The sequence below is a fragment of the Aegilops tauschii genome, chromosome 4 (genome assembly GCF_002575655.3).
Source record: "Aegilops tauschii subsp. strangulata cultivar AL8/78 chromosome 4, Aet v6.0, whole genome shotgun sequence".
NCBI classification, from domain to species: Eukaryota; Viridiplantae; Streptophyta; class Magnoliopsida; order Poales; family Poaceae; genus Aegilops; species Aegilops tauschii.
This window is the reverse complement of record NC_053038.3, coordinates 59,341,037-59,367,787: the sequence shown is the minus strand read 5'-3', so window position 1 is coordinate 59,367,787 and position 26,751 is coordinate 59,341,037. Positions and strand designations below refer to the sequence as shown.

At 42.6% G+C, this 26,751-nt stretch overlaps 3 protein-coding genes across 3 annotated transcripts; 2 read left to right on the top strand and 1 right to left on the bottom strand.

The window, feature by feature from the left end:
* Positions 1 to 4,444: 4,444 nt before the first annotated feature.
* Positions 4,445 to 7,890, top strand: LOC109743566 (pre-mRNA-processing protein 40A). The gene is made up of 8 exons (XM_020302666.4): positions 4,445 to 4,611; positions 5,648 to 5,904; positions 6,018 to 6,098; positions 6,249 to 6,310; positions 6,436 to 6,505; positions 7,100 to 7,152; positions 7,252 to 7,309; positions 7,400 to 7,890. Exons 2-8 carry the CDS (start codon positions 5,701 to 5,703, stop codon positions 7,556 to 7,558), a joined length of 687 nt encoding a protein of 228 aa, XP_020158255.1. The 5' UTR covers positions 4,445 to 4,611; positions 5,648 to 5,700; the 3' UTR covers positions 7,559 to 7,890.
* Positions 7,891 to 8,375: 485 nt separating this feature from the next.
* LOC109743565 (small ribosomal subunit protein eS27) lies at positions 8,376 to 10,266 on the bottom strand. Its single transcript, XM_020302665.4, has 3 exons — positions 9,993 to 10,266; positions 9,389 to 9,417; positions 8,376 to 8,778 (listed from the first exon to the last, which is right to left on the bottom strand). The coding sequence occupies exons 1-3, from the start codon at positions 10,095 to 10,097 to the stop codon at positions 8,652 to 8,654; spliced, it is 261 nt and encodes an 86-aa protein (XP_020158254.1). The 5' UTR covers positions 10,098 to 10,266; the 3' UTR covers positions 8,376 to 8,651.
* Positions 10,267 to 14,566: 4,300 nt separating this feature from the next.
* On the top strand, positions 14,567 to 25,787 carry LOC109743562 (exocyst complex component SEC3A). The gene is made up of 26 exons (XM_073496268.1): positions 14,567 to 14,771; positions 14,869 to 14,939; positions 15,052 to 15,132; positions 15,248 to 15,315; positions 15,444 to 15,546; positions 16,514 to 16,659; positions 16,767 to 16,884; positions 17,664 to 17,768; positions 19,360 to 19,461; positions 19,551 to 19,688; positions 20,761 to 20,889; positions 20,973 to 21,053; positions 21,150 to 21,224; positions 22,155 to 22,322; positions 22,426 to 22,540; positions 22,648 to 22,715; positions 22,844 to 23,014; positions 23,144 to 23,199; positions 23,316 to 23,394; positions 23,590 to 23,687; positions 23,850 to 23,958; positions 24,077 to 24,145; positions 24,623 to 24,688; positions 24,787 to 24,876; positions 25,163 to 25,302; positions 25,496 to 25,787. The coding sequence occupies exons 1-25, from the start codon at positions 14,567 to 14,569 to the stop codon at positions 25,271 to 25,273; spliced, it is 2,622 nt and encodes an 873-aa protein (XP_073352369.1). The 3' UTR covers positions 25,274 to 25,302; positions 25,496 to 25,787.
* Positions 25,788 to 26,751: the final 964 nt, after the last annotated feature.

The window sequence follows — 26,751 nt, the reverse complement described above, 5'->3', positions numbered from 1 at the left end:
TTGAGCTAGCTACGGGGTGTAACTTGCCCAAAAGAGCCGAACCCCTCTCCAGTATGCCATGGGCCTCTTTTTATAGTCTAAAGGGGCTGCCACAGTGGCACACAGGAGGTGGAAAGGTCTACAGTGCTGCGAGCTTATCGCCCGTATTACAGGACAAGACGCATTTAATGCATCGCTTAGGTGTCCCTTAGCTTTATCGGGGACGGGAACGAGGCCCGTCCCGTCCGTCGCCGCTCCGCCTCGCTTCGACACGCGCCTAGGCCAGCGGTGTGTGCGGTGCCATGTAGGCAGGCAGGCAGCTGAGGTGGCGCGGTGGTAGGGTCTTCATGAAGATCTGCATGCCACCACGCAGGTGCTTGCTGAATTGGCTTAGGAGCCGCATGTTGCCACGCAGTTGCCTGCCCAGCTGGTTGGGCTGGCAGCTGCTTGCGAACGATGGCAGTGCCTTGGTTGGTGCGGGCCTGGCAGTGGCCCCGCGGATGCCCCCGGCAAGGGCCTTGCCGTGGCGTTGCAGTCGTCCTCGGCAAGGCGCTTGCCGGGGGTCTTGTGGATTCCCTCGGCTGGGATCCCGCCGAGGGTCGCCGTCTTCTGGTCCTCATCTGATCTCACATGTTTATGATCTTGACAAAGATCTGCATGCCACCACAGAGGTGCCTCCCGAGCCTTGGTTCCAACGTAGTTGGTTGGGTCAGAACCCGTGGGCTCAAGGGTGGCTCGCTCTGTTGGTGTTGGGCAAGTTGCCCTGGCAAGGCTCTTGCCGGGGCCGCGGAGGCCGCCCCGGCAAGGGCCTTGCCAGGGGGGTCCCCCTCGCCCTCTTGCTCTTTGGTGTTTCTGGTCTTGGCGTTGCCTTGACCATCTTGTGCCTTTGGCTTCTCTCCGGCTTCCCTCCCTTGCCCCGCTAAGTGTGGCCGTGGCGCGCGGCTCCGACTGCCCGTGCACAAGTAAAGGGGTACAAAGGAGTGCCCCTACTTTTGTACCCGACAGAGTTGTCCACCATTGAACTATAAATTGGCATCCAAGCAGGCTTACCCCAAGTGTCGGTGATACTTGCTACTTCTTGAGCTTGCGTTGATTTTTCCCTTGAAGAGGAAAGGGTGATGCAACAAAGTAGAGAAAAGTATTTCCCTCAGTTAAGAACCAAGGTATCAGTCTAGTAGGAGGCACAAGCAAGTCCCCAATTGATGCACCTGCACAAACTAACAAACACTTGCACACAACGCGAAAAAGGGGTTCTCAATCCCTTCATAGTCACTAGCAAGAGTGAGATCTGATAGAGATAGGTATAGAAGACAAGTAAAAGTGTAAAATAAAGTAAATATAAATAAATTGCACCAATGTATTTTGGGGTTTTTGGTTTTATAGATCTGAAAATAATATAAATAGACCCGGGGCCATAGGTTTTACTATAGGCTTCTCTCTTGAAGAAAGCATACGGTGGGTAAACAAATTACTGTTGAGCAATTGATAGAAAAGCGCATAGTTATGACGATATCTAAGGAAATGATGATGAATATAGGCATCACGTCCGTGACAAGTAGACCGACTCTTGCATGCATCTACTACTATTACTCCACACATCGATCGCTATCCAGCATGCATCTAGTGTACTAAGTTAACAAGAACGGAGTAACGCCTTAAGCAAGATGACATGATGTAGAGGGATAGATACAATCAATATGGTAAAAAAACCATATTTTTATCCTTAATGGCAACAATACAAATACATGCCTCGCTACCCCTACTTTCACTGGGTGAGGACACCGTAAGATTGAATCCATCACAAAGCATCTCTCCCATTGCAAGAAAAACCAATCTAGTTGGCCAAACCAAATTGATAGATCAGAGAGAAATACAAAGCTATCTTAATCATGCATAAAAGAGTTCAGAGAAGACTCAAATAATATTCATAGATAATCTGATCATAAATCCACAATTCATCGGATCTCAACAAACGCACCGCAAAAGAAGATTACATCGAATAGATCTCCAAGAACATCGAGGAGAACATTGTATTGAAGATTAAAGAGAGAGAAGAAGCCATCTAGCTACTAGCTATGGACCCGTAGGTCTATGGTAAACTACTCACACATCATCGGAAGGGCAACAAGGTTGGTGTAGAGGCCCTCCATGATCGAATCCCCCCCCCCCCCGGGGCAGAGTGCCGGAAAAGGCCCCAAGATGGGATCTCACAAGAACGGAAGCTTGCGGCGGTGGAAAAGTATTTTTGGTGTGCCCTCTGACGTAAGGGGAATATTTGGGTATTTATAGAGCAGAGATTAGGGTTATGAGAGCCACGGGGGGGCACAAGCCTAGGGGCGCGCCCCTGGGGCTTGTGGCCCCCTCGTGGGTCTTTTGGCCTCCTCCCGAAGCTTCATGGTTGTCTTCTGGTCCAAGAAAAATCCTCAAAAAGTTTCATTCCGTTTGGACTCCGTTTGGTATTGATTTTCTGTAAAAGACAAAAACAAGAAAAAAAACAGCAACTGGCACTAGGCACTAGGTTAATAGGTTAGTCCCAAAAAATAATATAAAATAGCATATTAATGCATATAAAACATCCAAGATGGATGCTATAGCATGGAACAATAAAAAATTATAGATACGTTGGAGACGTATCTATACTTTTCCACACTTGCCTTGCTAGCACACATCCCAGTAATAGATGGTCGATAGTCTCCGGGGCTTGATCACATAAGGGGCATGCCGGTGGGTGTGACAACTGTTGGCGCTGCAGTCTATCGGTTGTCCAACATCGGTTCCTCGTCGCTAACCAAGTAAAAAAAATTGCAGCTTGCCAGCGCCCGAGACCGCCATATCTGGATGGCGTCGTTGACTTCCACTCTGCCCGCAAAGCACGCCCTGTAAGCCGATCGGGCGGAGAATTCGCCCGTGTTTTCCCAAGCCCAAGTGATGTTATCCTCCATGCCTTCCAGCAATACTAGGTTTTGGGTCCTGTCCACCAGGGATATGAATTCGAGTAGGGCGTGGGCGCTCATGTCAGGGGAGATGTCCTGCCACCAACCATCTGTGATCGCCTACTTGACCGTCTTCTGTCATGCCATTTTTTTTACCATTGCATAGAGGTGATCTGGGACGACCGGATTGGCGATCACCAAATCTGGCCTGGGTGAGAACTCAAGGTCGCAGTCAAGATAGATGAGTCTAGGAATTATACTGACTTAAGGATCCTTGCCCCAATTGATTCTGGGTGTTGAAGAATACGCCAAGATAGTCCTTGAACCCCAACCCCTCCATAGCTTATGGTTGTGTCATTGACTCCCAAGAGATCCAGCTCGGTTTTCTATGATCATCCTTGCTACCCCACCAGAATTTCATATGTTCACAAAGACCTCTAGGTAATTTGAAACAAGACATAGAGAATACTGGTACTGCTTATGCCACTGATTTAACCAAGACTTCCTTCCCTGCATTGGACATGTCATTTTAATCCATCCCTGCACTTTGCTCCATAGCCTATCTTTAAGGTATTTAAAGTCTCCATTCTTTGAAGGGCCATTATCAGAATTCAGAAGGCATCCTTAAGTATTTCTCGTTTAGAGTTTCAAGATTTAGAATGCCTTTTATTTCTTGTCTCACATTCTCCAGACAACCCTTGCTGAAATAAATAGATGACTTCACATAGTTTTTTTTAACTGGAATACCCATTCCAAACCTTAAACTTGCGCAGCAGAATCGCTAGCCACCAGGTCTCTACAAAATCTGGAACTTGTTCCTTCCACAAGGTGCACAACACACCAGTACGATAACCAAAAGCAGCAAAACTATGAACTACAGTGTTACAAGAACGTTTGTAGAAATTAAATTCAAAAGCATCCAAGGATGTGTAGCACATGCTCCTTGCTTCCCGCAATAGAACACCAATGGACGAAAGATCATAGTCTCCATAATTGATAGCATTAACCAATTGTAAAGAGTCGGATTCAAAAATCACTTGATGAAGCCCCATCTCACCCGCGACTTCAATGGCCTTGTCGCACGCCGTAGCTTCAGCCTGAAAGGATGAGACAAGATAGTCCAGCTTTCCTGCACACGCCGCAATGAACTCCCCTTGTTCTAAACGCGTCACACGGCCCCAAGCACCTCTTCCCTCTCCAACATAAAAAGCAGCATCGAAATTTATTTTAACAAAACCCTATTGAAATAAATTTCGATGCTGCTTTACATAGTTGATCCTTTGGTCTGATGCCTGACAATATGTATCCAACAATTTGGTGAGTGTATGTTCTCTTGAGCGGTATGTGAGCATCTGTCTTTGTACTGCGTTGGAAAAAAAACTAAAATGGGCCGGGACAGTTCAGTCCGTCGCTCGCTAGCTCTCAGTGCGGCATGTCAGACAATTTTTGCCGCAATGAGCGGCGAATAGGAGGAATTGCCACATAGCAGCGGCCCCGCAAAACTGCAGATACGTGTCGAATCCACGCGGCCCAGCTCTCTTTCTCTCCTCTTTCGCCAAGCCCTAGACGCACCACCCTAAGCCACCGCAGCACCGCTGCGGCTTTGCCACCGGAGTTCGTCGGACCACCGTGTGGATCCCGGTCCGTCGACGCAGGCGAGGGCCTCCGACGCCGATCGAAGTGCTGTCGCTGCTGTTTGGTTAGTTTTTGGGCCTCCTCAATTTGCAATTCATCCGTGCGGGGATATGGTAGTTCGGTAGTTTCGGTCCAGCTCATTGCAGCACTGTACAGGGGCGCTTTGCAACAATCGCGTCAGGGGGTGGTTAGATGTGCTGCATTGAGTAATCTGGTCGGTTTATGGGCAACAGAGTTTCGGTAGCTTTGGTCTAGTTGCTCACCTGGCCCCCAGCCAATCTATTCGCCAGGAGAACCGATACTCACATGTATTTGCAGAAAAAGGAATGTTTTTATGAGTAATTATGATAGCAGGGCAAAACTAATCATTACTAATGCTTTGTTCCCTGGCCGCTAATCAATCAGTGAGCTGCATTGGGCAGACCCAGTGCTAGAAGCTCCCACACCAGGTGGGGTTGGGGAAGGATTAGTGAACTGTATTGGCAGATGGTTAAATCCGATAACATGCCTAAAGATCCAATTGATTATTACTTTTTTTTGTGGTGAATTAATAAGTAACAGTCATTGTTTGCACTTGGAGACATGTGTATGTGCTGTAGCCATAAAGGAAATTGTGGGTCATTGATTTTTTGGTGAGTGTCTCCAAGTAACCTTTTTCCTATCACTAGTAAAACTGAAGCGTGAAGAACCACATACCTGTTTTAATCGACGGGTCTGCTTGTGCAACATAGATATTTTGGTGATAGAAGTGGCGGTGATAACAGAGTTAGCAGGAATTGGTTTTGCACGACTATAGGAATGTTGTTTGTTTTGTTTTACTGAGTGGGCATGGTTTGCTTAGATGGTCGTGCGGCTCAGCCTGAGCAGAGTTGGCAATGCATCGTTCTGCTCCAGAGAGATAGAGGCACATGCATGGCGAACCACTGTTTCTATATGGTTGCCCATTGTGGCATTATTTGAGGATATATCTTTTTTTTATTCAGCATTTTTGTGTTAGTTTGAATAGTTGAGTTCGGACTTATATATCTCCTTATGTTAGGTGCTTAATTGTTGTTTTAAAAAAAAAGGTGCTTAATTGCTATTTTGTGCTCTGTTTTCAGTTTAGCCCCGTTGGTCCTCGACAACAGACTCTTCAACTTGTTCAGTTCATACAATGCAACCTCTGCGGCAACCGTTTCAACTTGTTGATCAGGACATGCCAGAAGCTAACATGGGGATGTCAGAGCAGATGCCACATTTTCCGCAACTTGGGCACCATATGCCTCACTCTGGTCTTGTTCTACCTGCACCACGAGCTGTGCTACCTGGTGGATATATGCCAAACATGGGTGCCCCTATGCAGCCTCCGTTTTATACTGTATGTATTTCACTGTTTTACTTCGATGTATGCATATGGAAGGCTTCTCCCTCGCAGTAGTATATATCTAGAATGTTTTTCTTTGCTGACAAGTTATTAATTCTACATTTCAGTATCAACAAATGTGGGTTCCTGTTCTAGTTCACCCCCTGGGTTCAACTCAGCATCACACCATGTCTGCTTGGTTGCCCTCAGTAAGTAGCATGACCTTGGGTTCATTTGCATCACTTGATTTTTGTCTGCAACATATAATTAAGACGTTTGCCACTTCATTCCATTTTTTGTCTACTACATAAAATCGAAAATGCTTTTCCCATGCATAAACTCAGTCTGCAAACTTGCAGGTTAGCTCATCTGACCCTAGCCCTTTGGATTGGCAAGAGTACTTTTCACATGAAGGGAAAAAGTAAGTTGTCTTTGAATTACTTTTTAACTAATGACTTCCCTTGTGATGTATGGCAGCATGATTCAATGTTACATGCTTTGGTATATCTTACTTATTGGCTTTGATTGATATCATTATTTACCTAGGTACTATTACAATAGGAGGACAAAGCAATCAAGTTGGTACAAACCTGCCGAGTTGATGACACCTTTGGAGGTCAGTTGTGATGTGTTCTTATTTGTTGGCTTTCCTACTGTTGTCTTTGTTCTCATGAAGTCTTGACTATAGTTTCATCTTCTATTTTCAGCATATTGTTATTATTTTATCAACCTGTAGATTTCCATGGTTGTTTGTCTTGTACAACGCACCTGTGATATTGCTACTTTCGGTTTACTTGGAAAAAAGGAACTTCAGAACTTTGCTTGTGTAAGGTGACTATTTATCTGCATTAGCAGCAGTGGCAACTTCTACAATGCGTGCCCGTGTTTTATGCACTGCTTACATTTTTCACATGACTGATATCTAAAGTTAAAAAGTTGATGGGCACAATGGATCACATGACCTCATGATTATGCTCTCTTTCATCAACACATTAGCAATACAGCACTGATCCGTACAATTGCTTTCTTCCCATTTTACTTACCTTTGTTCTATTTCTATATCGTAAATATCTTGCAATTATTGTCGATGATTCTTTGTTTTTATTCCTCAAGATGGCAGTGCAATTTCACTTCAGTGTTTACTTTTGTTCTTCTGTTTATATTAATGAGCTGTTACGGCTTTTATTGCATACCTTCGGTGATATAACAGAGGGCTGATGCGACTACTGCTTGGAATGAGTATACTACGGATGAAGGACGGAAGTAAGTTCGTACTGAATTTATTTCGCCACTGGTGTTTTCTTATTTGGTCGGAATCATGGATTTTCCTTATTCCAAAGTCTCACTATTCTACTATTCCAGGTACTACCACAACAGAGTGACGAAGAAATCTCAATGGACTATTCCTGAGGAGCTGAAGGTTGCTCTTTTTACATGACATCCAGAACTACTGTTTTATTATAAAAAAAGATTGGAATGCTTTTACAATTTCATTTTGATTTGTGTTTAGATTGCACGTGAACTAGCAGAGAAGGCGTCAAGCCAACGGCCTGATCAGGACGCTCAAACCACTGCTGGCGCCTATGTTGGATCCTCTTATGCTGCTTCAAGCACACACGATGCAGTGGCGGTCGTTTCTGAAAGAATAGATCAAGAGTTGAGGATTTGAGTCTTGGCCCATGGTAGCATTAGATCAAAAGTTGTTGATTTGACGAAAAAGTTGATTGTGCTTAAGTTATTTAAGGTACCCGTTCCAGAGTTGCTATACCGTAGTTGCTACTCCTTTGGGTATAAGCTACCCTGAGTTGTGGATTGAAGTAGTAGTAATATTTACTCCTTCGGGTATCTTTACACGGCCAGTAGCCAACATGTTTTGCACGTTATTGAGCTGGTTACTGGCGAGTGGGGGTGGTTTTGCCCTTTTGCTGAAGATCATTGGGTTGGTTTGGGGCAACTATAATGTACTCACTCCATTTCGAAATATAAGACCTTTTAGACGTATTTGTAGATTCACTCATTTTGCTTCGTATGTACTACCTCTGTCCTGGTTTATTGGCCCCCTTCGCATTTTTTGCTAATTTTTGACATTAGATTTAACTAACAAAATATTAATGAATGTATCCTAAATAATCTCATTGGAAGATATGTTTAACTACGAATCCAATGATATAATTTTTGGTGATATGCATTATTATTTTCTTAATAAAATCTATCATTAAAGTTTGGCCCAAACTATTAAGGGGACCAATAAACCAGGACAGAGATAGTGCTCCATATTGGAATCTCTAAAAGGTCTTAAGAGTAATCTGCATTCGTGAATAACATTCAGAAGGGCAGGACATCCCTGGCCTTTACGGATCAGGAGCGCGCCCATCAGGAGAGCTGTAGCGCTACCATATGTCGTAGACAAGGAGCCAAGCGCTACCATTCATGACACACAGGCACAGTTCAGGGGAGACAAGTGGGCAACAAACACAAACAGAAAATACAAGCAACAAACGATTCAAGTCATATACCATAGAGGGCAAGCAACATCAGAAGGAACAACAATTCACCAGACAACCATATTTCCTGGCAGGAACTACTAGTCTGATCTCACAGGCCAAACAGAACATAGTACAGTGTCATAGTAATATTGCTCGAGCTAGATACCAAATTACCAAAGATGGATTCAATTTGCCGACATTGCAAAATTTTCAGACCAACACCCTTGAAAAACTAACGAGTTCAACAACAGCTTGCTTTTTAAGATAGCCTTCGGTTTAGTCGCCCTTGCGGCGGAAGGAGCAACCCTCGGTGAGCCTGGCCTTACCACCCGTTGGCTGGCAGAGCACTGTTTGGCAGCCTGGGCACACCACAACAGTCTGTGAGTGGCTGAACACAGTAGTGCTGCAATCACAGAAAAGACTAGTTTAGCAATCAATCATAAAAAAAAAATTAGGGGTGTCACCCATCAAAACAAAGTGAACCATCGCAACTACTACAGCAGTAGGAACAATTACAGCAGTATGTGATGTACAATTGTATTGCATGGTAAAGTACTTCAAAATTCAAATAACTTTGTAAAATGGCACGGTGAGTTAAAATTTTGGAACAATTACAGCAGTAGGAACGCAGTGATTTACAAGGATTATGTTTTGAACTTGCGTGCGTTACAAGGCTGGGACATGCAACTAGAGTGTTAGTATCTAAGTGAAGTACAATTCAGAACACCAAAAACACACAAAATTATGTTTAAAAAAATGCATCTTCCATCCTTTTTATTAACCTATAAAGCATATGCTGTCACAGAAAGCAGTACCAAAGTACCAAACAGAAATCAGTAGAATAAACTAGGCACATGTCTCATATTACCAGTTTACTTACAGAAATAGCAAGAACGTTTTTAAAGCATGACGACTATGTCTTGTTATCAAATGAACATCTAAGGCTAACCAGTAGCAAATGAACCTACTGAACTATGCAGTTGCAAAGAAGACAAATGGTGAAGAAAAATTACATGTTGAAGCAGCCCTGGCACTTGACGTCCTGCAACAACAGTTAACACATGACCATCAGAACCACCATAACCCAAACAGAAAAACAAAAATGCCAAACTTTAGCGTAAGGAATGCACCGAACTGATTGCTGTCATGAGAAAAAAAGGGACGTGGCACTAAGTTACACGGTAGTATATGATTCCATGATCTACAGAAACAACTCAGGTCAGAACAGCAATTTCTATAGTGTTCACTCAGACATTTGTTCTAGCATAGAGATTTTCGGATACCTAGAACATGTGGCAACACGGGTTGACATATATGCAAGGGTATGTAAATCTTTGACAGAACTAACGCATGCTTCAAGATTAATCACAGGCAATCACTATCGGCCGCGTAATCTACCACGAACCCGTGGTAACAGGCACATACTCAGCTACAGCAACAGCCTGCCGAAGCAGAATTCTTCCAAATCAGATGAAAAATTCAGGCAACCAAAAGGTGACATCTTTTCCACATAGTATGTCTCAACTACGCGCTGTACGAACACCGCTGAGAATGGTGCCTAAAAGGAGAAGATGCACGCACGGGGAGAAGATTCTAAGGGGAAGGGGAAATTTGTACCATGAAGAAGGAATTGGGGGACTGGACGAGGCGCTTCTTCTTGTGCTTGAGCTTCTCGAGCTCCGCCGGCGGGTTCAGCAGGTCGATGTCGTTCTGCAGCACCATCGTGGGAGGCTAGGGTTTGCTCGGGAACCGCGCTCTCTGGTCTCCAGCAGCGGCAATCCGAAGAGGAGGCGGCGGCGGCGGCGAGGGGGCAGAGAAACTGGAGAAGGTTAGGGTTGGGGCAGTATTTATAGACAAGGGTGAGGGGATCGGGGAGGTGGAGGAATTATAGCGATCCGTATGCAGCAGTGGGTCGCCCGTCTCACCGGTTAACCGGGCCAAGCCCAGCACGCGGTGTTCCACGCGTGTCCGCGAGCCACCGACAGAAGCGCTTCACGCTCTCTTTCTTTCTTCCTTTTTTCTTTCTTTCAGTTTTTTCTTTCATATTTTGGTGTTTCACTTTTATATATTCCGGCCTTTTTTATTTCGGTTGCTTCAATTTAAATTTAAAAGGGTTACTGAATTCAAACATGTTTGCAACTTCAAAAAATTGCATTTTGAAAATATCCACGAGTTTGGAAAAAAATGTTCACAAACTTAAAGAATGTTCACAAATTCAAAAACTGTTCAAGAATTTAAATAAGCAGTGAATTTTAAAATGTTCATGAGATCAAACAAAATGTTCACAAATTCATAAAATGTTTGAGATATAAAAAAATGTTCGCAAAGTAAAAATTGTTTGTGAATTCAATACATGAATTTGAACATCTTTGTAAATTTGAAAAGATGTTCATGGAATTTACAAATATTCAAAAATTCAAAAAATGTTTATAAATTTGAAAACATTTTTTGCAAATTGATAAATGTTCACGGATATGAGATCGCAAATTAAAAAATGATCATAAATTCAAAAAATGAATTTGAAAAGTTTGTGAATTCAAAAATGTTCACAAATTTAAAAACATGAATTGAGGTAGACCTCTCGGATGAGTACAAGTTCTTCACATAGCCATGATGGTTATCACAAACTAACGCCCGCGTTTTGGGATACCAATCCTCCACAGAGCGAGGAGGGTGGCAGGGGATACTTCTGTGCGGCCTCCTCCACGTCAAGCATTTCTTCCTCCTCCAAGAGCGGAGCTCAACACGGACGAAGGAGAAACGACACAATGAAAGTGAAGAGGAAGTGGACCTCTATGCCAACACATGACCGTGAATTTTTTTTATAGCGGCAGGTGGTGGGAAAAATGGCCGTAAAGGGCATAAGCAATTGTGTACATGGCGGCCAACATTAATTGGCCCGCTCCTCGGTGCCATGGGCATCTACGCCATTAGTAGGGAGAGAAAATGGGCCATGTGAGAGGATGAGGAGGGAGGTGAAATTTCCCTCCCGCGATGGAGATTGAGCGCACTCCAAATCAATGTCCCACGACCTCCAGATATGGGGGAAATATCTGGTACTCCCACCCCTAGGGTGCTCCCAGTGCTCCAAAACTCTGTAGCACATTTCAAAATGTTTGAAAAATTCTGAAAAAAATCCAGCACATTGACGCAACATCAAAGTATGTTGTCAAAAAAATTGAAATCAAAATTCGAAACGTAGCTTGAGAAACATAAATGACAAATTCGACAGTAAATAGTACGCAACTTAAGCTGGGCTTTAGATTAGGCCCATTATCACATTGATGTCCATTTTGTCATTTTTGTATCTCGAGCAATGTTTCGAATTTTGATTTGAGTTTTTTTAACAACATACATTGATGTTGTGTAAATGTGCTGGATTTTTTTTAGATTTTTTTGAAGATTTTAAGATGTGCTACCAAGTTTGGAGCACCCTAGGGGTGGGAGTACTAGATATTTCCCCTCCAGATATGGATGCTCACTGCTCGATTTGTAGCAGCCTTCATAATAAAATTGACAGTCGGATGATAACTCTGCTAGAACGGCATTTTCGGCCAAAATCACCAAACAAGAGGTTATTATGGCAATTGGGCCGCTGTAAGACAATTAATACTTTACCTCTATCATGCAAGAAATCATCTGTCACTGTTTTCAAATGTAAATCACAGAACCGATTCTTAGAAGAGTCAATTACACTGGTGGTGCTACAACTTGGCATAAACTGTCACTTTGGTGCTAGAAGTTGCGGGGTACATCAAAGTGGTGCAAAAACTTGGCATTGGCGTGCAAATACAGTGCTTATCTCGTTTGTACACGTAGTCATTGCTGACTAGGCGCATGGGGCCCGCTGTCAGCCAGTAGACCAGAGAGAAGGGGCTTATGGCCTGATTTTTTTTAAAAACACCCTCAAGATATAAAAAAATCACAAAAGAGCCCAAGGTATCGAACGCAAGAACAACTCCGTTAAAACAATAAGGCTAACCAACACACCATTACGTTGGCTTGTCTAGCACGGATAACAAGCTTATATATAAAAAATTATATGTGCACAAATACGGCTGCATGGGAACTTATATGGGCTGCAGATAATTCGGCCCATTATGCACCTGTTCTTTTTAAAAAAATATTTGTAAAACGTAATTAATAAAAATTATATGTATGATACCCGGACGTGGGAGAGGTGGCATTTAAATATACATCCGTGTATGATATAAAAAGTATTTAGTTAATACAGATATTTAATAAAAATTAAAATGTTTAATGAATACATAAATATTACACAATCGCGTCTTATACTCCCTCCGGTCCTTTTTACTTTGCAATAAGATTTTATGAAGCCAAACCTTGTCAACTTTGACCAAATTTATATGACAAAATATCAACATCCACAATTTTAAAGTTATACTATATAAATATTAAATTCATGACGCATCTAACTATATTGATTTAGTATTGTGAATGTTGTCTATAAAGTTGGTCAAACTTTAGAAAGTTTGATTTCAGACAAATCCTATATGCAGAGTAAAAATGACCGGAGGGAGTATTTAAATTATACAAAATGAATATTCATATGAACAGTTTAAATTGTAAATTATGAATATTTCTAGTTAATGTAATTATTTAAATGTTGTATAAAAAATATTTTTTTGAAATTGTAATTTATCTTTTTTATTATAAATTATGCAAACATTCATATAATTCGTAAATTATTACTATGAGTATTTTAACTTAATTGGTGAACAAGGCGGACCCACTTCTCATATTGAGGTTACAAAATTTCCCACGTCAATTGCTATTTTTTAAAAGGAAAAAAATATTTCGAGGGCGTTTTTGAAAAAAAAAACAGGCCACACTTTCCTTTTCTCTGGTCTAGTCGATGACAGCCGGCCCCACACGCCTGGTCAACACCGACTCCGTATACAAACGAGATAAGCACCATATTTGTATGCCAATGTCAAGTTTTTGCACCCTTTTGATATACAACACAACTTCCAGCACCAAAGTGACCGTTTACGCCAAGTTGTAGCACCAACAGTGTAATTGACTCTTCTTAGAAATAACGCAACATGATAATTCTTTCTCTCTTCCGTCTAAATCGATCGTGTCCTCAACGCACCATCTGCTGAAGCTTTGGCATTGCTGCGTGGTCTAAAATTGCTCACTGAAGTTGGCTGCAGCAAGGTAACGATTGAATCTGATGCTTGAAACTTGTTGAAGTATACAACTGCATTACTGAAGTTTGGAGCCCGTACTCAGCAACCATGGCAGCCATTTGCTTTCGTCTATCTCATGGAATTCCGGGGATTTCATTCTAGAAGGATGCAAATGGATTGGCACATTTTCTAGCTGGACACTTTTTTGATACAAAGACTTGTTGTCTTTTGGGTAGATGAAGCTCTCGCCTCCTTATTATGGCATGTGTTGCTTGATGTAACTTTGTCAAAGTTTAAATAAAGTGTCCTGAGGCTTTCCCTTTAAAACTAAAAAAAAAAAACACAACGGTGTTAATATTTCTTTCTTCCATATTCAAATAGAAAAAACACAACATGATATTAGTACTTTATTTTTTTCCTTCTGAATGCATTATCTATTTTGGCCCCAAAAAAACCCTCATAACTAGTGAACGTTCGTGGGGAGGATGGCATTTGCGAACGATTTTGATGGCAATTTGTGCTGGTCGGGGATGACAATTTTAGTTGGTGAGCATGGCAGCTCAGCTTTAGTTCTGTTTTTCCTCCGAATTGCCGTGCTTTGAAACTAAAATTGTCATCCTTGCGGCAATATAAACTGTCATCAAAACATTCGTAATTGCTATCCCTCGCAGCGAAGGCAACCGAATAGCATTACCCAAGAAAAAACATTATCTGAAAATATTCTATCCTGCATGATCCGTAACAAGATCTCTCATTGTGTCTCCTGAAAAAATGGCGAGAGCCCGAAATAGAGAAACAGAAGAGAAGGAAAACGGGAAAGGCGGCATCATGAGCCCCCGTCCATGCAGCGATCTTGCAGTCGGTCAGTTACGAGAACGGATCGAGCCATCTGATCGATCACCGCCAGCACCATTCCGCGCCGGCCCTCCTATCCGATCCCATTCACCTCACGGCGAGCGCTCAAGCAAGAATTAATCCGGCGCCAGCGGCGACAGAGAGAGTTAGAGAGAGGGCGATCGATCCTCCCCGCCGTCGGCCATGGCGCGGTCGAGCGCGGACGACATGGAGCTGAAGCGCGCGTGCGAGGCCGGCATCCTGAGCAAGGAGAAGGCCCCCGAGAAGGTGGTGATGTCCATGCGCGTGGCCAAGGGCCGCACCAGCGGCGGCACCTGGGCCGGGAAGGCCGGCAAGCTCGCCACCCGCCACAGCAACATGGCCAAGCCCCGCGTCCTCGCCGTCACCAGTCAGCACCTCCATCGGTCCACCCACCCATCCATCCATCTCTCTTTCATCTCCATCTCAGACAATCATATGCATCTTGTTTGGTTCCCCCGTGGCAGCCAAGCCGAAAGGGCAGAAGACCAAGGCGTTCCTGCGAGTCCTCAAGTACTCCAATGGCGGAATCCTCGAGGTGATCTCTCACGACAACCTAATCAATCAATCAATTGGTTCGATTTACCGAGCTGCAAGAACGTCCGATCGATTTCTGACATTACCTCCGTCGATCGATCATCACTCGTCAGCCGGCGAAGGTGTACAAGATCAAGCATCTCCACAAGGTGGAGGTCGCCTCCAATGACCCCAGCGGATGCACCTTCATCTTGGTACGTACCATCGTCATTCCTCGCGATTAATTACTTACCCCCTGCCTGTCTATCTGCCGGTCACCGGCGAAACAGACCTCTTGATTTCACACAAAAATTGTGTATATGCATGCAGGGGTTTGATAACCTGAGGAGCCAGAGTGTTTCGCCTCCGCAGTGGACGATGCGCAACAAGGACGACAGGTGACGCGTCAGCCAGTTCGTTCGACCATCTACTCCCTCCGTAGTGTAAAAAACGTTCTTATATTTTGGGACAGAGGGAGTAGTTTTCTATCCATTCATTTGTGCATACTATTGTCTAAGTCTTGCAGGAACCGTCTGTTGATGTGCGTCCTCAACTTGTGCAAAGAGCTGCTGGGTGGCATCCCCAAAGTGGTTGGCATGGACATCGTCGAGATGGCTATCTGGGCCAAGGTACGCATGCATGCAGATGATTGTTTTCTCACTGTTATCGGGGTTGGAAGCTTGGAAAAATGTGGCTGATGGTAAAGAGGAACCATTGTTGAGCTTCTGTATGACACAAAGAGAAATAACCTTGACCACTAGAGCTGGTGATAATAAATTCAGTTTCTTTTTGCGGGATGACAATAGATTCAGTTTTGCTCATGGCTTGATTTCCTAGCGAGAGAGGGAAAGAGGTAGAGAGCAGCTTTGTGAAATGTTGTGTTGGGATGTACTGTACTACAAAAGCTTGTTCAGTTTCGTGTCCAAGATCTGGAGTCCAAACAAGTCCTAGACACCCCAAAGAGCAGAGCAGGCTCACGCATCCAAGCTTCCGCTCGCAATCGAGCTCATTTTCGCTATCCAACGCGGCCATGGCAACGGCGCCAGAGCAGAGCGGAGTCCTGCTCGCGTGCTGGCCTGCTGGGCTTCCCCTAGCCGCCGCCAACCAAGGCTGTGTGAGCCATGGGAGCCTCGCGCCTTCCCTGTTGCCACTGCCTTCAAGCTGTTCGGCGAAATGCCCAGGAGATGAAAGCAACGGAACGCATCTTGCATGATGCAGCTTGCAGACTTTGGGGGTCATACAGAGGTCATATTCACCCGGTCGAAGCCCGTTGACCTTTTTCCAGTGTTTCTTTTTCACACAACTTTTCCAGTGCTGCATTTTGAATTTTGAAAAAATATATTATATGTTTCATCATGAATAACTAAGTGTTGGACTAGTGTACCCGGCTTTAGACTGCACATATGTTTGAAGTTACCTAAGACACATCATCCATGGTCCTCATGTCCAGGGCAAATAGATCAATACAGTCTTGTATATTTACCTGTACCATGACTGTTTCGCCCGTTCAACTCTATCGAGTACCTAATGTTTAAGACTTGGAGCTTCCTGTATGCTATTGTATAACACGAGTTACAATATTAAACTGCAACGCAGGAGAACACTACAACAAAGGTCGCGCAGGCTGCCTCGGGAGATGGCCTCTTTGACTCAACTGTGCTAGAGCCTGACTCGCAAGTTGCCGTAGAAAATGACCTGGTTTCGCAAGCAGAGGAAGAGGACATTGAGGCTCTCCTTGGCACGTAAGTTGCCGAACTGGTAGCGCCATGCTTGGACATCTGCAGCGCACAACAGACTTCTATGTTTGCATGAAAACTATGATACTGACGCCAACATTTTATCGGCGCAGCTATGTCATGGCCATTGGCGAAGCAGAGGCGTTTTCAGAAAGGATGAAGCGTGAACTTGTAGCTCTGGAATCTGCAAATGTGTATGCCCTTATGGAAACAGAATCTGTTGTGGAAGAGGTATGTGAGCAGTTTTCGCTATCCTGTAAATGCACTCTCATCATCTGCATGCCAATTGGAGCATTACTGTTCTTTTATGCAGCATGCAACGTCAATTCAGCATCTGAGTTTTGGCTAGTTTAATCTCGTATCGATATGAACTTGCACATTTTGCTATGTCTCTCATTATCATGAGGTTCCTACCAAAATACTCCCTCCGTCTCAAAATAAGTGTCTCAACTTTGTACTAGCTCTAGTACAAATTTGTACTAAGCTCAAGACACTTATTTTGGGACAGAGGGAGTATTAGTTATTTTTTATATCTACTTTCAGCTTACCCTTCCTTGGAGGACCAAATTAGCTAGCCGTATACACACCTCCTAAAAGTACTCATGCTATTTTTCCATCATCTCATTAGTAGATAAAGCTCATCCTGATTTGCTTCAAAAGATTGTTCACAGCAGGTTATTTGACATGGCAATGATGCATACAGTAATTGCCTATTTTAGCATTACATATATCGCCAGATAAGTGTGCTCAGAAAATTAACCTGGGAAACATAACAAGTGCTCATACTGTTTTTCACCCTCCGGTTTAAACTTCTTTCAGGAGAATAGATTAATTTTTTTTTTACATCCAAGGATTAACTATTTTATTTATTTTACCAATCATTTCCATATGATTATTGTTAGAAGCCACATTTGTAAGTCTTAGTCCTAAACTGTTTTTTTATGCATTGTTACACATATTACGAATCAGAGAAATTTGATGCCTTACAACTTCAAGTTTGGGTTCTACAGGTATTGCAGGGCTTAGAAGTAGCTACTATATGTGTTGAAGATATGGATGAGTGGCTTGGCATTTTCAATATCAAGCTCAGGCATATGAGGGAGGATATACAATCTGTAATTTTTCTTATCTCTAGCTCTAGTAGTCAATTTAATTTCAGGATTACCATAAGCTAAAAAAAAATTAATTATATTCACAGATTTGCAGGTTCACAGCTTTGTTTATCATACTGACCTATAGTATCATGAATTTTAATCGTTAGTACCTCCTACTCCCTCCGTTCCTAAATATAAGTCTTTGTAGAGATTTCACTGTGGATCACATACGGATGTATATTGATGCATTTTAGAGTGTAGATTCACTTATTTTGCTCCGTATGTGGTCCATAGTGGAATCTCTCCAAAGACTTATATTTAGAAACAGAGGAAGTATATGATAGAGTTTCTTTTTTTCCTTAAAAAAGTAAATTTGAAGGAACCACAACCATTGGGACGAAGGTTTCAGAAAACCAAAACTATTGGGGCTAACAGATAAAACCCACCCGAAATGCCCGGTTCAGCTCATTTGACAGGGAATCTGACCTGCGGGGCCCACCATCCAGTGCAACATGGTGAAAAGAAGGCTCTCAGAAGGACGGGCTCACCGGCGCGGGGTTGGAGTTATTCGAGGACGAGCCCAACGAGCCGTCGATGGTGCTGGTGAAGGACAACATGATTCTGACGTATCACCAGGTCATGTTCGTCGCACCCAATGGAGGACATGCTGACCACCCACCGATGAGAGGCCGCTGTTGCTCCTGGCGCAACCGGTTTCCCCGTAATTGGCTCCTCCGCTTGCTGATGCAGCGGGTGCGGCAGAGGCGAGGTTGCTTCTGGCACTCGAGCTTGTGGGTTGTGGCCGTGGTCTTCTTCATCAACTTGGCTGAATACGGTGTCGGGCTTGTCATTGCTGTGCTGCACGCCTGCACTGGGTGGCCACCACCGACTACCGGACCAGTTCCAATCTGACCCAGCTGTTCGACCTTGTCTGACTCAGCGCGTGACAAGGCAGAATCAGCTCACTCTTCTCCCCACGTATGCACTGACCGGTAGCCATTAGGCTCCATGGGTTAGATTCCTTGTTAACTGAGCTGAACCGGGCGAGTTGAGTGGGCTTTGAAACCTTCATCCCGATAGTTGCGGTTCCTTGATATTTACTCTTGAAAAACAAAAAGGGGGTTTTCTTTTCACATATATATTTGGCACTAGAATTTGGAAGTCATATTTAGCAGCAAAGCTACTGAAGATAATTAGACTGGATTATAATATCCAATTGTTGTTTGAGAGTGAGTTGTGTTAAGCTTTATGCACTAGCCAACACAACCAAAAGTACGAAGTGACGGAAAGGACTAGGCTAGGCAATCTACATATACACTTCAACACCCCCTCTCACATGTGAATAGAGGTATGGCTCAAGAGGCCTATACGTGGACAGAAAGGGGGGCAGCAACAATTTTTAGATAAATTGCGAAAGCCAAGACTTGAACTCAAGACCTTAGCTCCGATACCATGTTAAGATTCAAGCACCAGCCAACGCAACCAAAAGTCCGAACTGACGGAAAGGGCTAGACAATCCACATATACACTTCAACAAGTTGAAGTGAATGATTTGAATATCTTTCATCACCTTGAGTATAAGCTTCACTATTTCCTTTGTTCCATTTTCCAGATAGAATGGCGTAATAACAGGTTGGAAATGCAATCTGTAAGTAATGTGGCATTAGGTGAGGAGCTAGACAGATTGCTTGTACTCTTGCAGATTCCACCTGAGGTGGGCACTGAATAAGCTTGTTACTCTTGCACTATATCCATATCTACAGTTTGGTGATTACAATATTCATGTGATTAATCATGTTGTAGTATGAGGTGTCATTGACTGGAGGCTCATTTGACGAGGGAAACATGGTCAAGAATATAGAAGCCTGTGAATGGTTAACTAGTGCTATAAAGAACCTAGAAGGGTCCAATCTGGATCCATGCTATGCAAAACTGCGTGCTGTATGTTTTCTCTTTTCCTTGTGTCATAATTTTCTGTCTTGATGATTATCTTGTCAGGTTTTTCCTTTATAGTTATATTTCATTATTATTTAGATTAAACCCAAAATTGTCAAATAAGCAGTGGCGGAGGCAGGGGGGTGCCAGCAGGGGCCCCTGCCCAGGTCAACATGCAGATTTTGCCACTACATGAGTGATTACTTGCTGCTAATATTGTGTATTATGATGATTTTGTTGGCTTTGGCCCTCCCCAACATGATTTAACATCAGTTGGCCCCCCTGATTAAGGCCCTGTTCGAAGTCACTCCAGCTCCTAAAAATACGAGGAGCTGAAGCATCTCTTTCCCAGCTCCGTGCCTTTTGACTCCAGCTCCGGGAGCGGAGTGGTGGAGTGGCGGGTCTCCGAACAGGGTCTAAATTTTCCTGGCTCCGCCACTAAGTCCACTGTCTGGTAACCTCCCACTGATCTGGAGCACATGAAATACATGGAAGGCTTACTATGTACATGTAAATACATCTGGCAGAGACTAGGAGAAACTTACAGCAAACAAGCTGACCTCTTTGAAATGGAAGGTTCCTGAAATGATATTTACTGCAAAAAAAAACTACGCGAACATTTTAGAATCGCTTCAAAAGCTGTGCGCTGTATATTTTTTTCCTTATCAGAGCAGATACAGTGTTCGGAAACTAGGTCTGTTGAGTCTGGTATTCAGTTCCTTTACAAGTCAAATACCTTTTTTAACTTGTTAGTTAACTTTGCCATGAATGTAGGGAAACAACCTCTTGCAGAAATGTAGGGAAATGCTGCGTACTATAGACCCAAAATGGTCGGACCCTTCCCCGGACCCTGCGCAAGCGGGAGCTACGTGCACCGGGCTGCCCTTTTCTTAGTTAACTTTGCCATGAATCTCCAGTAGCGATTGTACATTCTATCAACATGAAAAGTACCTGAGGGTTTACCGATCCATGGTTTATGAGTTATACATAATTGACAAGCTGCAACGTCTCCAGTTTCAAAGATTACCAAAAATAATATTTCTCAGCCAATGTGCATTTTCTGTTGAAATTCATACAGGTTAGAGAAAAACGTGCAGAATTTGTACTTCTAAAGTGCACATTCGTTCGGAGAGCGTCAGAATTTTTAAGGAATTACTTTCCAAGTTTGATTGATTCTATGCTAAATGATAAAGACAACTTCACTCAGGTAAAACCACATCCAATAATTGCAATGAGTTTAAATTTTGGATCAAAAGAGGACTTGTATGAAAATTTTATAGACACCTGCAGAAAGGGCTACTGCAGAGGCCTGACCATGCTGACATGAGGTACAAATGCAGGACTTATGCTCGGCTTCTACAGTTCATCAAGGTTACTTGCATGTTATCTTGGTGTGATATTATAATCCTTCCGCAAATAGGGAATAATTAGTTTACTTCATGCTCACTTTATACTACATTTTTGTAGAGTCTGGACAAAAGTTGTATGATTCCTTTACGGAAAGCTTACTGCCATTCTCTGAACTTGCTAATTCGACGGGAGGTAAGGTTCTTTCTGTACTTTCTCAAGTTGTTACGTGATTATATTTCAAGACACCGATTCGTTGATTTGGTTGCTATGACCATGCAAAAATAACAACTCTGTTTAGCCATTTTGATAAGTAAATTTGACTGTTGATCTTCTGAGAGGTGTTATCAAGTAACAATCAAGACTTTTCCATCGAGACTCGTTCAGGGCACGCCACGCGCTGCTTGGCACTTGGGGCCCTTAACCACGTCTGCAAGACCTTAACTTAGCCAATTAATGCATGCAACACTTGACTCGTTTTCAATTAGCCATGCATGCTACGTACATTAACAGAAAGGGATGGGGTACGAGGGGTTACAGGGGTTTAATCGGGGCTAGAACACGTGCTCCTCCTTGGTTATAGCGTTTTGCTGCTCCTGCCTAACAAAGCGAAAGGGATGGAGTACGATGAGAAACACACTCATCCTAAAAAAATGATCAACTCATGACCATCAGTGCATGGAGGGTTCGACATTCAGCCCACCCCACAGGGTGCAGGACACTGCTTCCCGTATAGCACGTATGCCAGCAATAACATTTTGATAACTTCTTCAATTGGTGCAACATGCCGCGAGAATCCGTGTCCATGGGTACGGGACTGCCTGCAAATGCCTGCAGTGCATCCTTTCTCTATGTTCTACCAAAAATACTGAGCCTTGAAGTTTCTGTAACTTCATTAGCAATGCAAACAATGCTGAAAGAACAATCGACTAACTCAGTGACCACTCACATATCAGATCATATCTCAGTACGTGGCAAATAGCCTATGGGCAGTTAACCTCCAGAATAGCAAGCTTTTTCTGTAAATACAAAGTGCAACCTTAGTTCTTTTTCTGGGTACCTTATCGAGAGATGCAGCAAAAGGAAATTTAAAAAATGGACATTTCATGTGTATTCTTTTTGTAGGCCCGTGAATATTCTAATGAGCTCCGAAATAGTTCAAAAGCGTCAAAGAGCAGCACACCATCGTTTGAGGGTCCTGCAGGTGCAAATCAGCCAGCTGGTATTGCAGATAGTCCTGCAGAAGCGTACTCCAAAATGATTACTGCCTTTATTCCTCTTCTTGTTGACGAGGTGTCTCTATTTTTACTCATTTTATGTGAAATTTCAAAGTAAATCCTGTCATATTATTAGAATTGACATGTAATATTTTTCATCATGGATATCTATGATGTAGAGCTTGTTCTTGGCACATTTTATGTGCTTCGAAGTTCCTACATCGGATGGTTCAGATAGTGATGAAGATAGTACTCCGAAAACTTCTGGATCCTCTGGGAGTAGTGCCAAACCAAGTTAATGAACCACCGACACTCAAGTTCAACAATGTTCTCACGATGATAAAATTGTTCTTGCTTTTTGCATGATATAGAACTATCATCTTACTAAAACAATTTTCCAGGTAACAACAGTTCAGCCGATTTGGGAGTGCTAAACGAATGCTTACAGGAGATGCTCGATGGTATTCAGGTTGATTTTCTTGTCTTTCTCTTGTAAACATTGGCGACATGGTTTTACAAAAAAATGAGAAACATAAAGCTGAAATTTAAGCTATTCAAGCGTACAGGCTTCACATGTTTTACATGCCATACTTTCAGGAGGACTTCTATGCTATAGTTGACTGGGCATTCAAGCTAGATCCACTGAGTTGTATACCAATGCACGGCATAACGGATCGTTATATTGCTGGTCAGAAGACAGAGGTTGCAGGATACGTTTCGGTGCTGCTTGATGACTTGGAGTCAAGAATAACCATTTTGTTTAGCAGGGTCTGACACTAGCTTTGACTCTAGCTCTAGGCAGAGATCTGTTGTGCTCCCACTTTGGAGCCTCTACTTTGTTCTTTACTGTTTCAATTTTCTTGGGCAGCACAGTTCGTTGATGATGCCTGTTTCCAGGTCGAAAAGTATGAGCGTAATGTAAAACAAGTTGGAGTTGTGCCATATATTCCCAGGTACATTGTTATTTGTTTCGTAATACTTGTAGAATCCAGGACAACTGGCTTGCTCAACATGATGCATAGCTTAAGCCTGTGATATCCATGTAGTTTCATTGTTTCCTTTTATATAGGTTTTCTCAACTTGCAGCACGAATGGAGCAGTATATCACTGGATCCAGGGATCTAGTTGATCAGGCATATACGAAAATTGTAAGTCCTTACTGCAATGTGGAGCATGTATTTCTTAATGAACAAAAAGAAAATTTATCCATGTACAAACTCTGTTAGATGATATAATCAATGTTGCTTCTTTTCAACATACACAAATATTCTACTAGTCAGAGCTACAGTTACGCTATCAACCATGTTCCTGGTTTACGTAATATGTTGATGTTTCTGAAATAGGTGACCATTATGTTTGTGACTCTGGAGAAGATTGCTCAAGTGGAGCCCAAATATGCTGATATTGTACTCTTAGAGAATTATGCAGCTTTTCAGCACAGGTTCTTCTCCCTTTTCCCCCCCTTAATTGGTGCGCCTTCAACGTACAACATTTCTCAAGAGTTTACACTTCTATTGGGATGCTGGATATCTACTCATGATTATCCAGAATACCCGGTGGTCTCAACAACTGATTAACCTGTCATATTTGATCTGATATACAGTCTATATGATTTAGCGAATGTTGTGCCAACACTAGCTAAATATTATCATCAAGCCAGTGAAGCTTATGAACAAGCTTGCTCGCGCCATATTAATCTTGTCATATATATTGTAAGTTGTTTGCAACTTCTTTTGGTCCCATAATGCCTTTGGCTATGTAATACACTGAGGCATTTATACTACCACATTCCTAGGTTTTTCATTTTTTTTGCATATTTGTTTCTTTCAGCACTTTGAAAAATTATTCCAATTTGCTCGGAAAATCGAGGAACAGATGTACAACATGAGTCCTGAGGAGGTAAGTACTGCTATTTGGCCCTTCACTTCAATTTGAAATTTAATATCATTTATTTATCATAATTTCCAAGCTGTATTTTCTCTGGACCTAATTCGACATTGCTAATATTGTTCTGTGCATGTCTTGATCAGTTATCTATTCTGGCCAGAAAACAAAAATAGTTATATGTCGCTGCCAATAGTAACATGAAATTTAATTATGGTTTTTAAATATAAATAGGAACATAAAATATTAATTATTGATGCTTTCCATGTGAAACATTTTTTTTCTAGATTCACGTACCAAGTTGTTATATCTAAAATATCTTATGTGCAAAATGTCGCTAACATGTGTTTGCTTCCGAGACATATACATACATTCCCTCACCTGAATATTTATAATCCTTAGAAATGTTTACATACTCAAGGTGTAGTGCACAATGATCCTTTTGCTAATATAATTTTTTCCATGGATCTCTCTTATGAGATGATTGTACAGATAGCCTTCCAAGTTGGAATGTCGAAGGTAGATTTCCGCAAGATGCTGAAGTCCAGCCTAACTGGTGTATGTAAAGAGTAGAATTGGTTTTCTTTGCACTCTTAATTATCTGAAATCATTTCAAATATATAATTTTGTTCATATTCCTTTTAATTTTATAACAGCTGGACAAAACAATCACTGCAATGTATAGGAAACTACAGAAAAATATGACTGCGGAAGAGTTGCTACCTTCTCTATGGGAAAAATGCAAGGTATTCCATCTTCATAAATTTTAAACTAAAAGATGATCAGGGAATCTCTCCTCCATTGAAATTTGCAAAGTAGGAGAAACATGGTTCCTTTGGATAGATTGCTTGACTGAAATAATGAAAGTGTTGATCAGTGCCAGTTCCATATTGATACACGTTAGTTCCATATGACCTGGTGCATTTGATCACTGTTGGTAGTGAAGTTTAGCTAGGAAATCATGAGTAGTTCATTCCCATTAACTACGAGTAATGTCTTGCTAATCTTTGCTCGGTGATCCGTTGGTTGCAGAAGGAGTTTCTCGATAAATACACAACCTTCCTCAAACTGATTGCCAAAATATATCCCAACGAAACGGTGACATCTGTGAATGAGATGAGAGACATCCTAGCTAATCTGTAGCAACTTTGCTCTTCTATAAACTTTACAAGGTAACTTTGTGCACTTCGATTTTGGCTTTTGTATGCTGCTACTTATTGGTATTTTTTATGGAACCTATTGGTATTAGCTGTTCTTTTCTGTATGGTGTATGAATATTAGTAGTTTTTTTTCCTGGTTCAATGGATTTGATTTTCAGTTATCCCTCTCTTAGATAATAACATGTAGACTACATTTGTTTTACAGAAACAATTGTCCAGGTGTTCCGGCTATTCGTTGTAGAGAGGAATTAGCGGATCTGGGCTGAGTCGGGGGCGACTGATGTTGGCCGACGGCATGCTCCACCAACCACTCAGTGCTATGTAAAAGTATGTCTAAATTAACCACAAAAACACTATTTTGTTTTTCCCAGTGACCAAATGTAGTGCAGTGTTCCTACTATTCTTGCACATAAGTATGTAATAAGAATAATAGAAACAATACAATGTAGATTTTGAGAAATCATAGGTGTCTACATATATTCTGGTTTGCACATGAACATGGCACCCTCTGCATATGTCAGCGAATGCGCTTGCTGAATTATTTTCACAAATATGACCATATGTTACACTCTGGTTGATCACCGACATACCGTGGTTGAAAATTGTCCCCGAAACAATATATCCTAGGTCGCTTATGGAAAAACACCAGGTATGTATTTCTGTGTAGCCAAAGATGGTTCGGAAGTTCTGAAAATGGCATGAGTTAAATGTTTAGTCACGAACAACACTCCAAGGCTTACCCTACCATCACTATCAGAAAAAAAGGCTTGTCCTACCTTGACGCACATAGGTAGCCACAAGAACAGGACCTTCTGGTAGCGCGCGAAAGCAATATGATAGAAAATGTTTACACCATCGTAACCACATAGAAATTATGTCTGTTTTGGAAGCTTGAGTCCCGGGAACTTTGTCGTGAGATGCTTGGCCGGCATTGTCCCACATGTTTGCATTACTTTTCTTGGGATTGGCATGCCCGCCTCCTCTCCAGGGAAGCGTCCCGCGCGAACGGCGAACCTTAGTGTCGCGGCCACATTTCCTCGCTACCCTCATTGACACCAGGCAAACTCACAAAGCGATGAGCTAAGGTAGGGCTCCTCCTTCGCTCGACACCAGCATGACGGAGCTAGATAGTGTAGCGCTCATGGCGGAGCATGGGCTCCGGGGCGGTGGCCTCGGGTTATTTCAGCGGCATTGTGTTGGGATTTAGTGTTTAAAGGACTGGGGGGGGTGTGAACGGTCCTATAAAAAAATACTACACCTTGTTTTAGTAGTTCACATTTTCTAAGCAACAACTTTCTAGTAGGTCCTTAGGAGCACTTAAAAATCAACTTTGAAGTGTATGGCTGCGAGAAAAGTAACATGGGCTTGGCGATTCCAACATGGGCTCAGCGATGTATTTCCCGTGGTCGTATAGTTGGTGCTATCATAGTCCCATCACTATAAAAAAAATACACTTCCGTG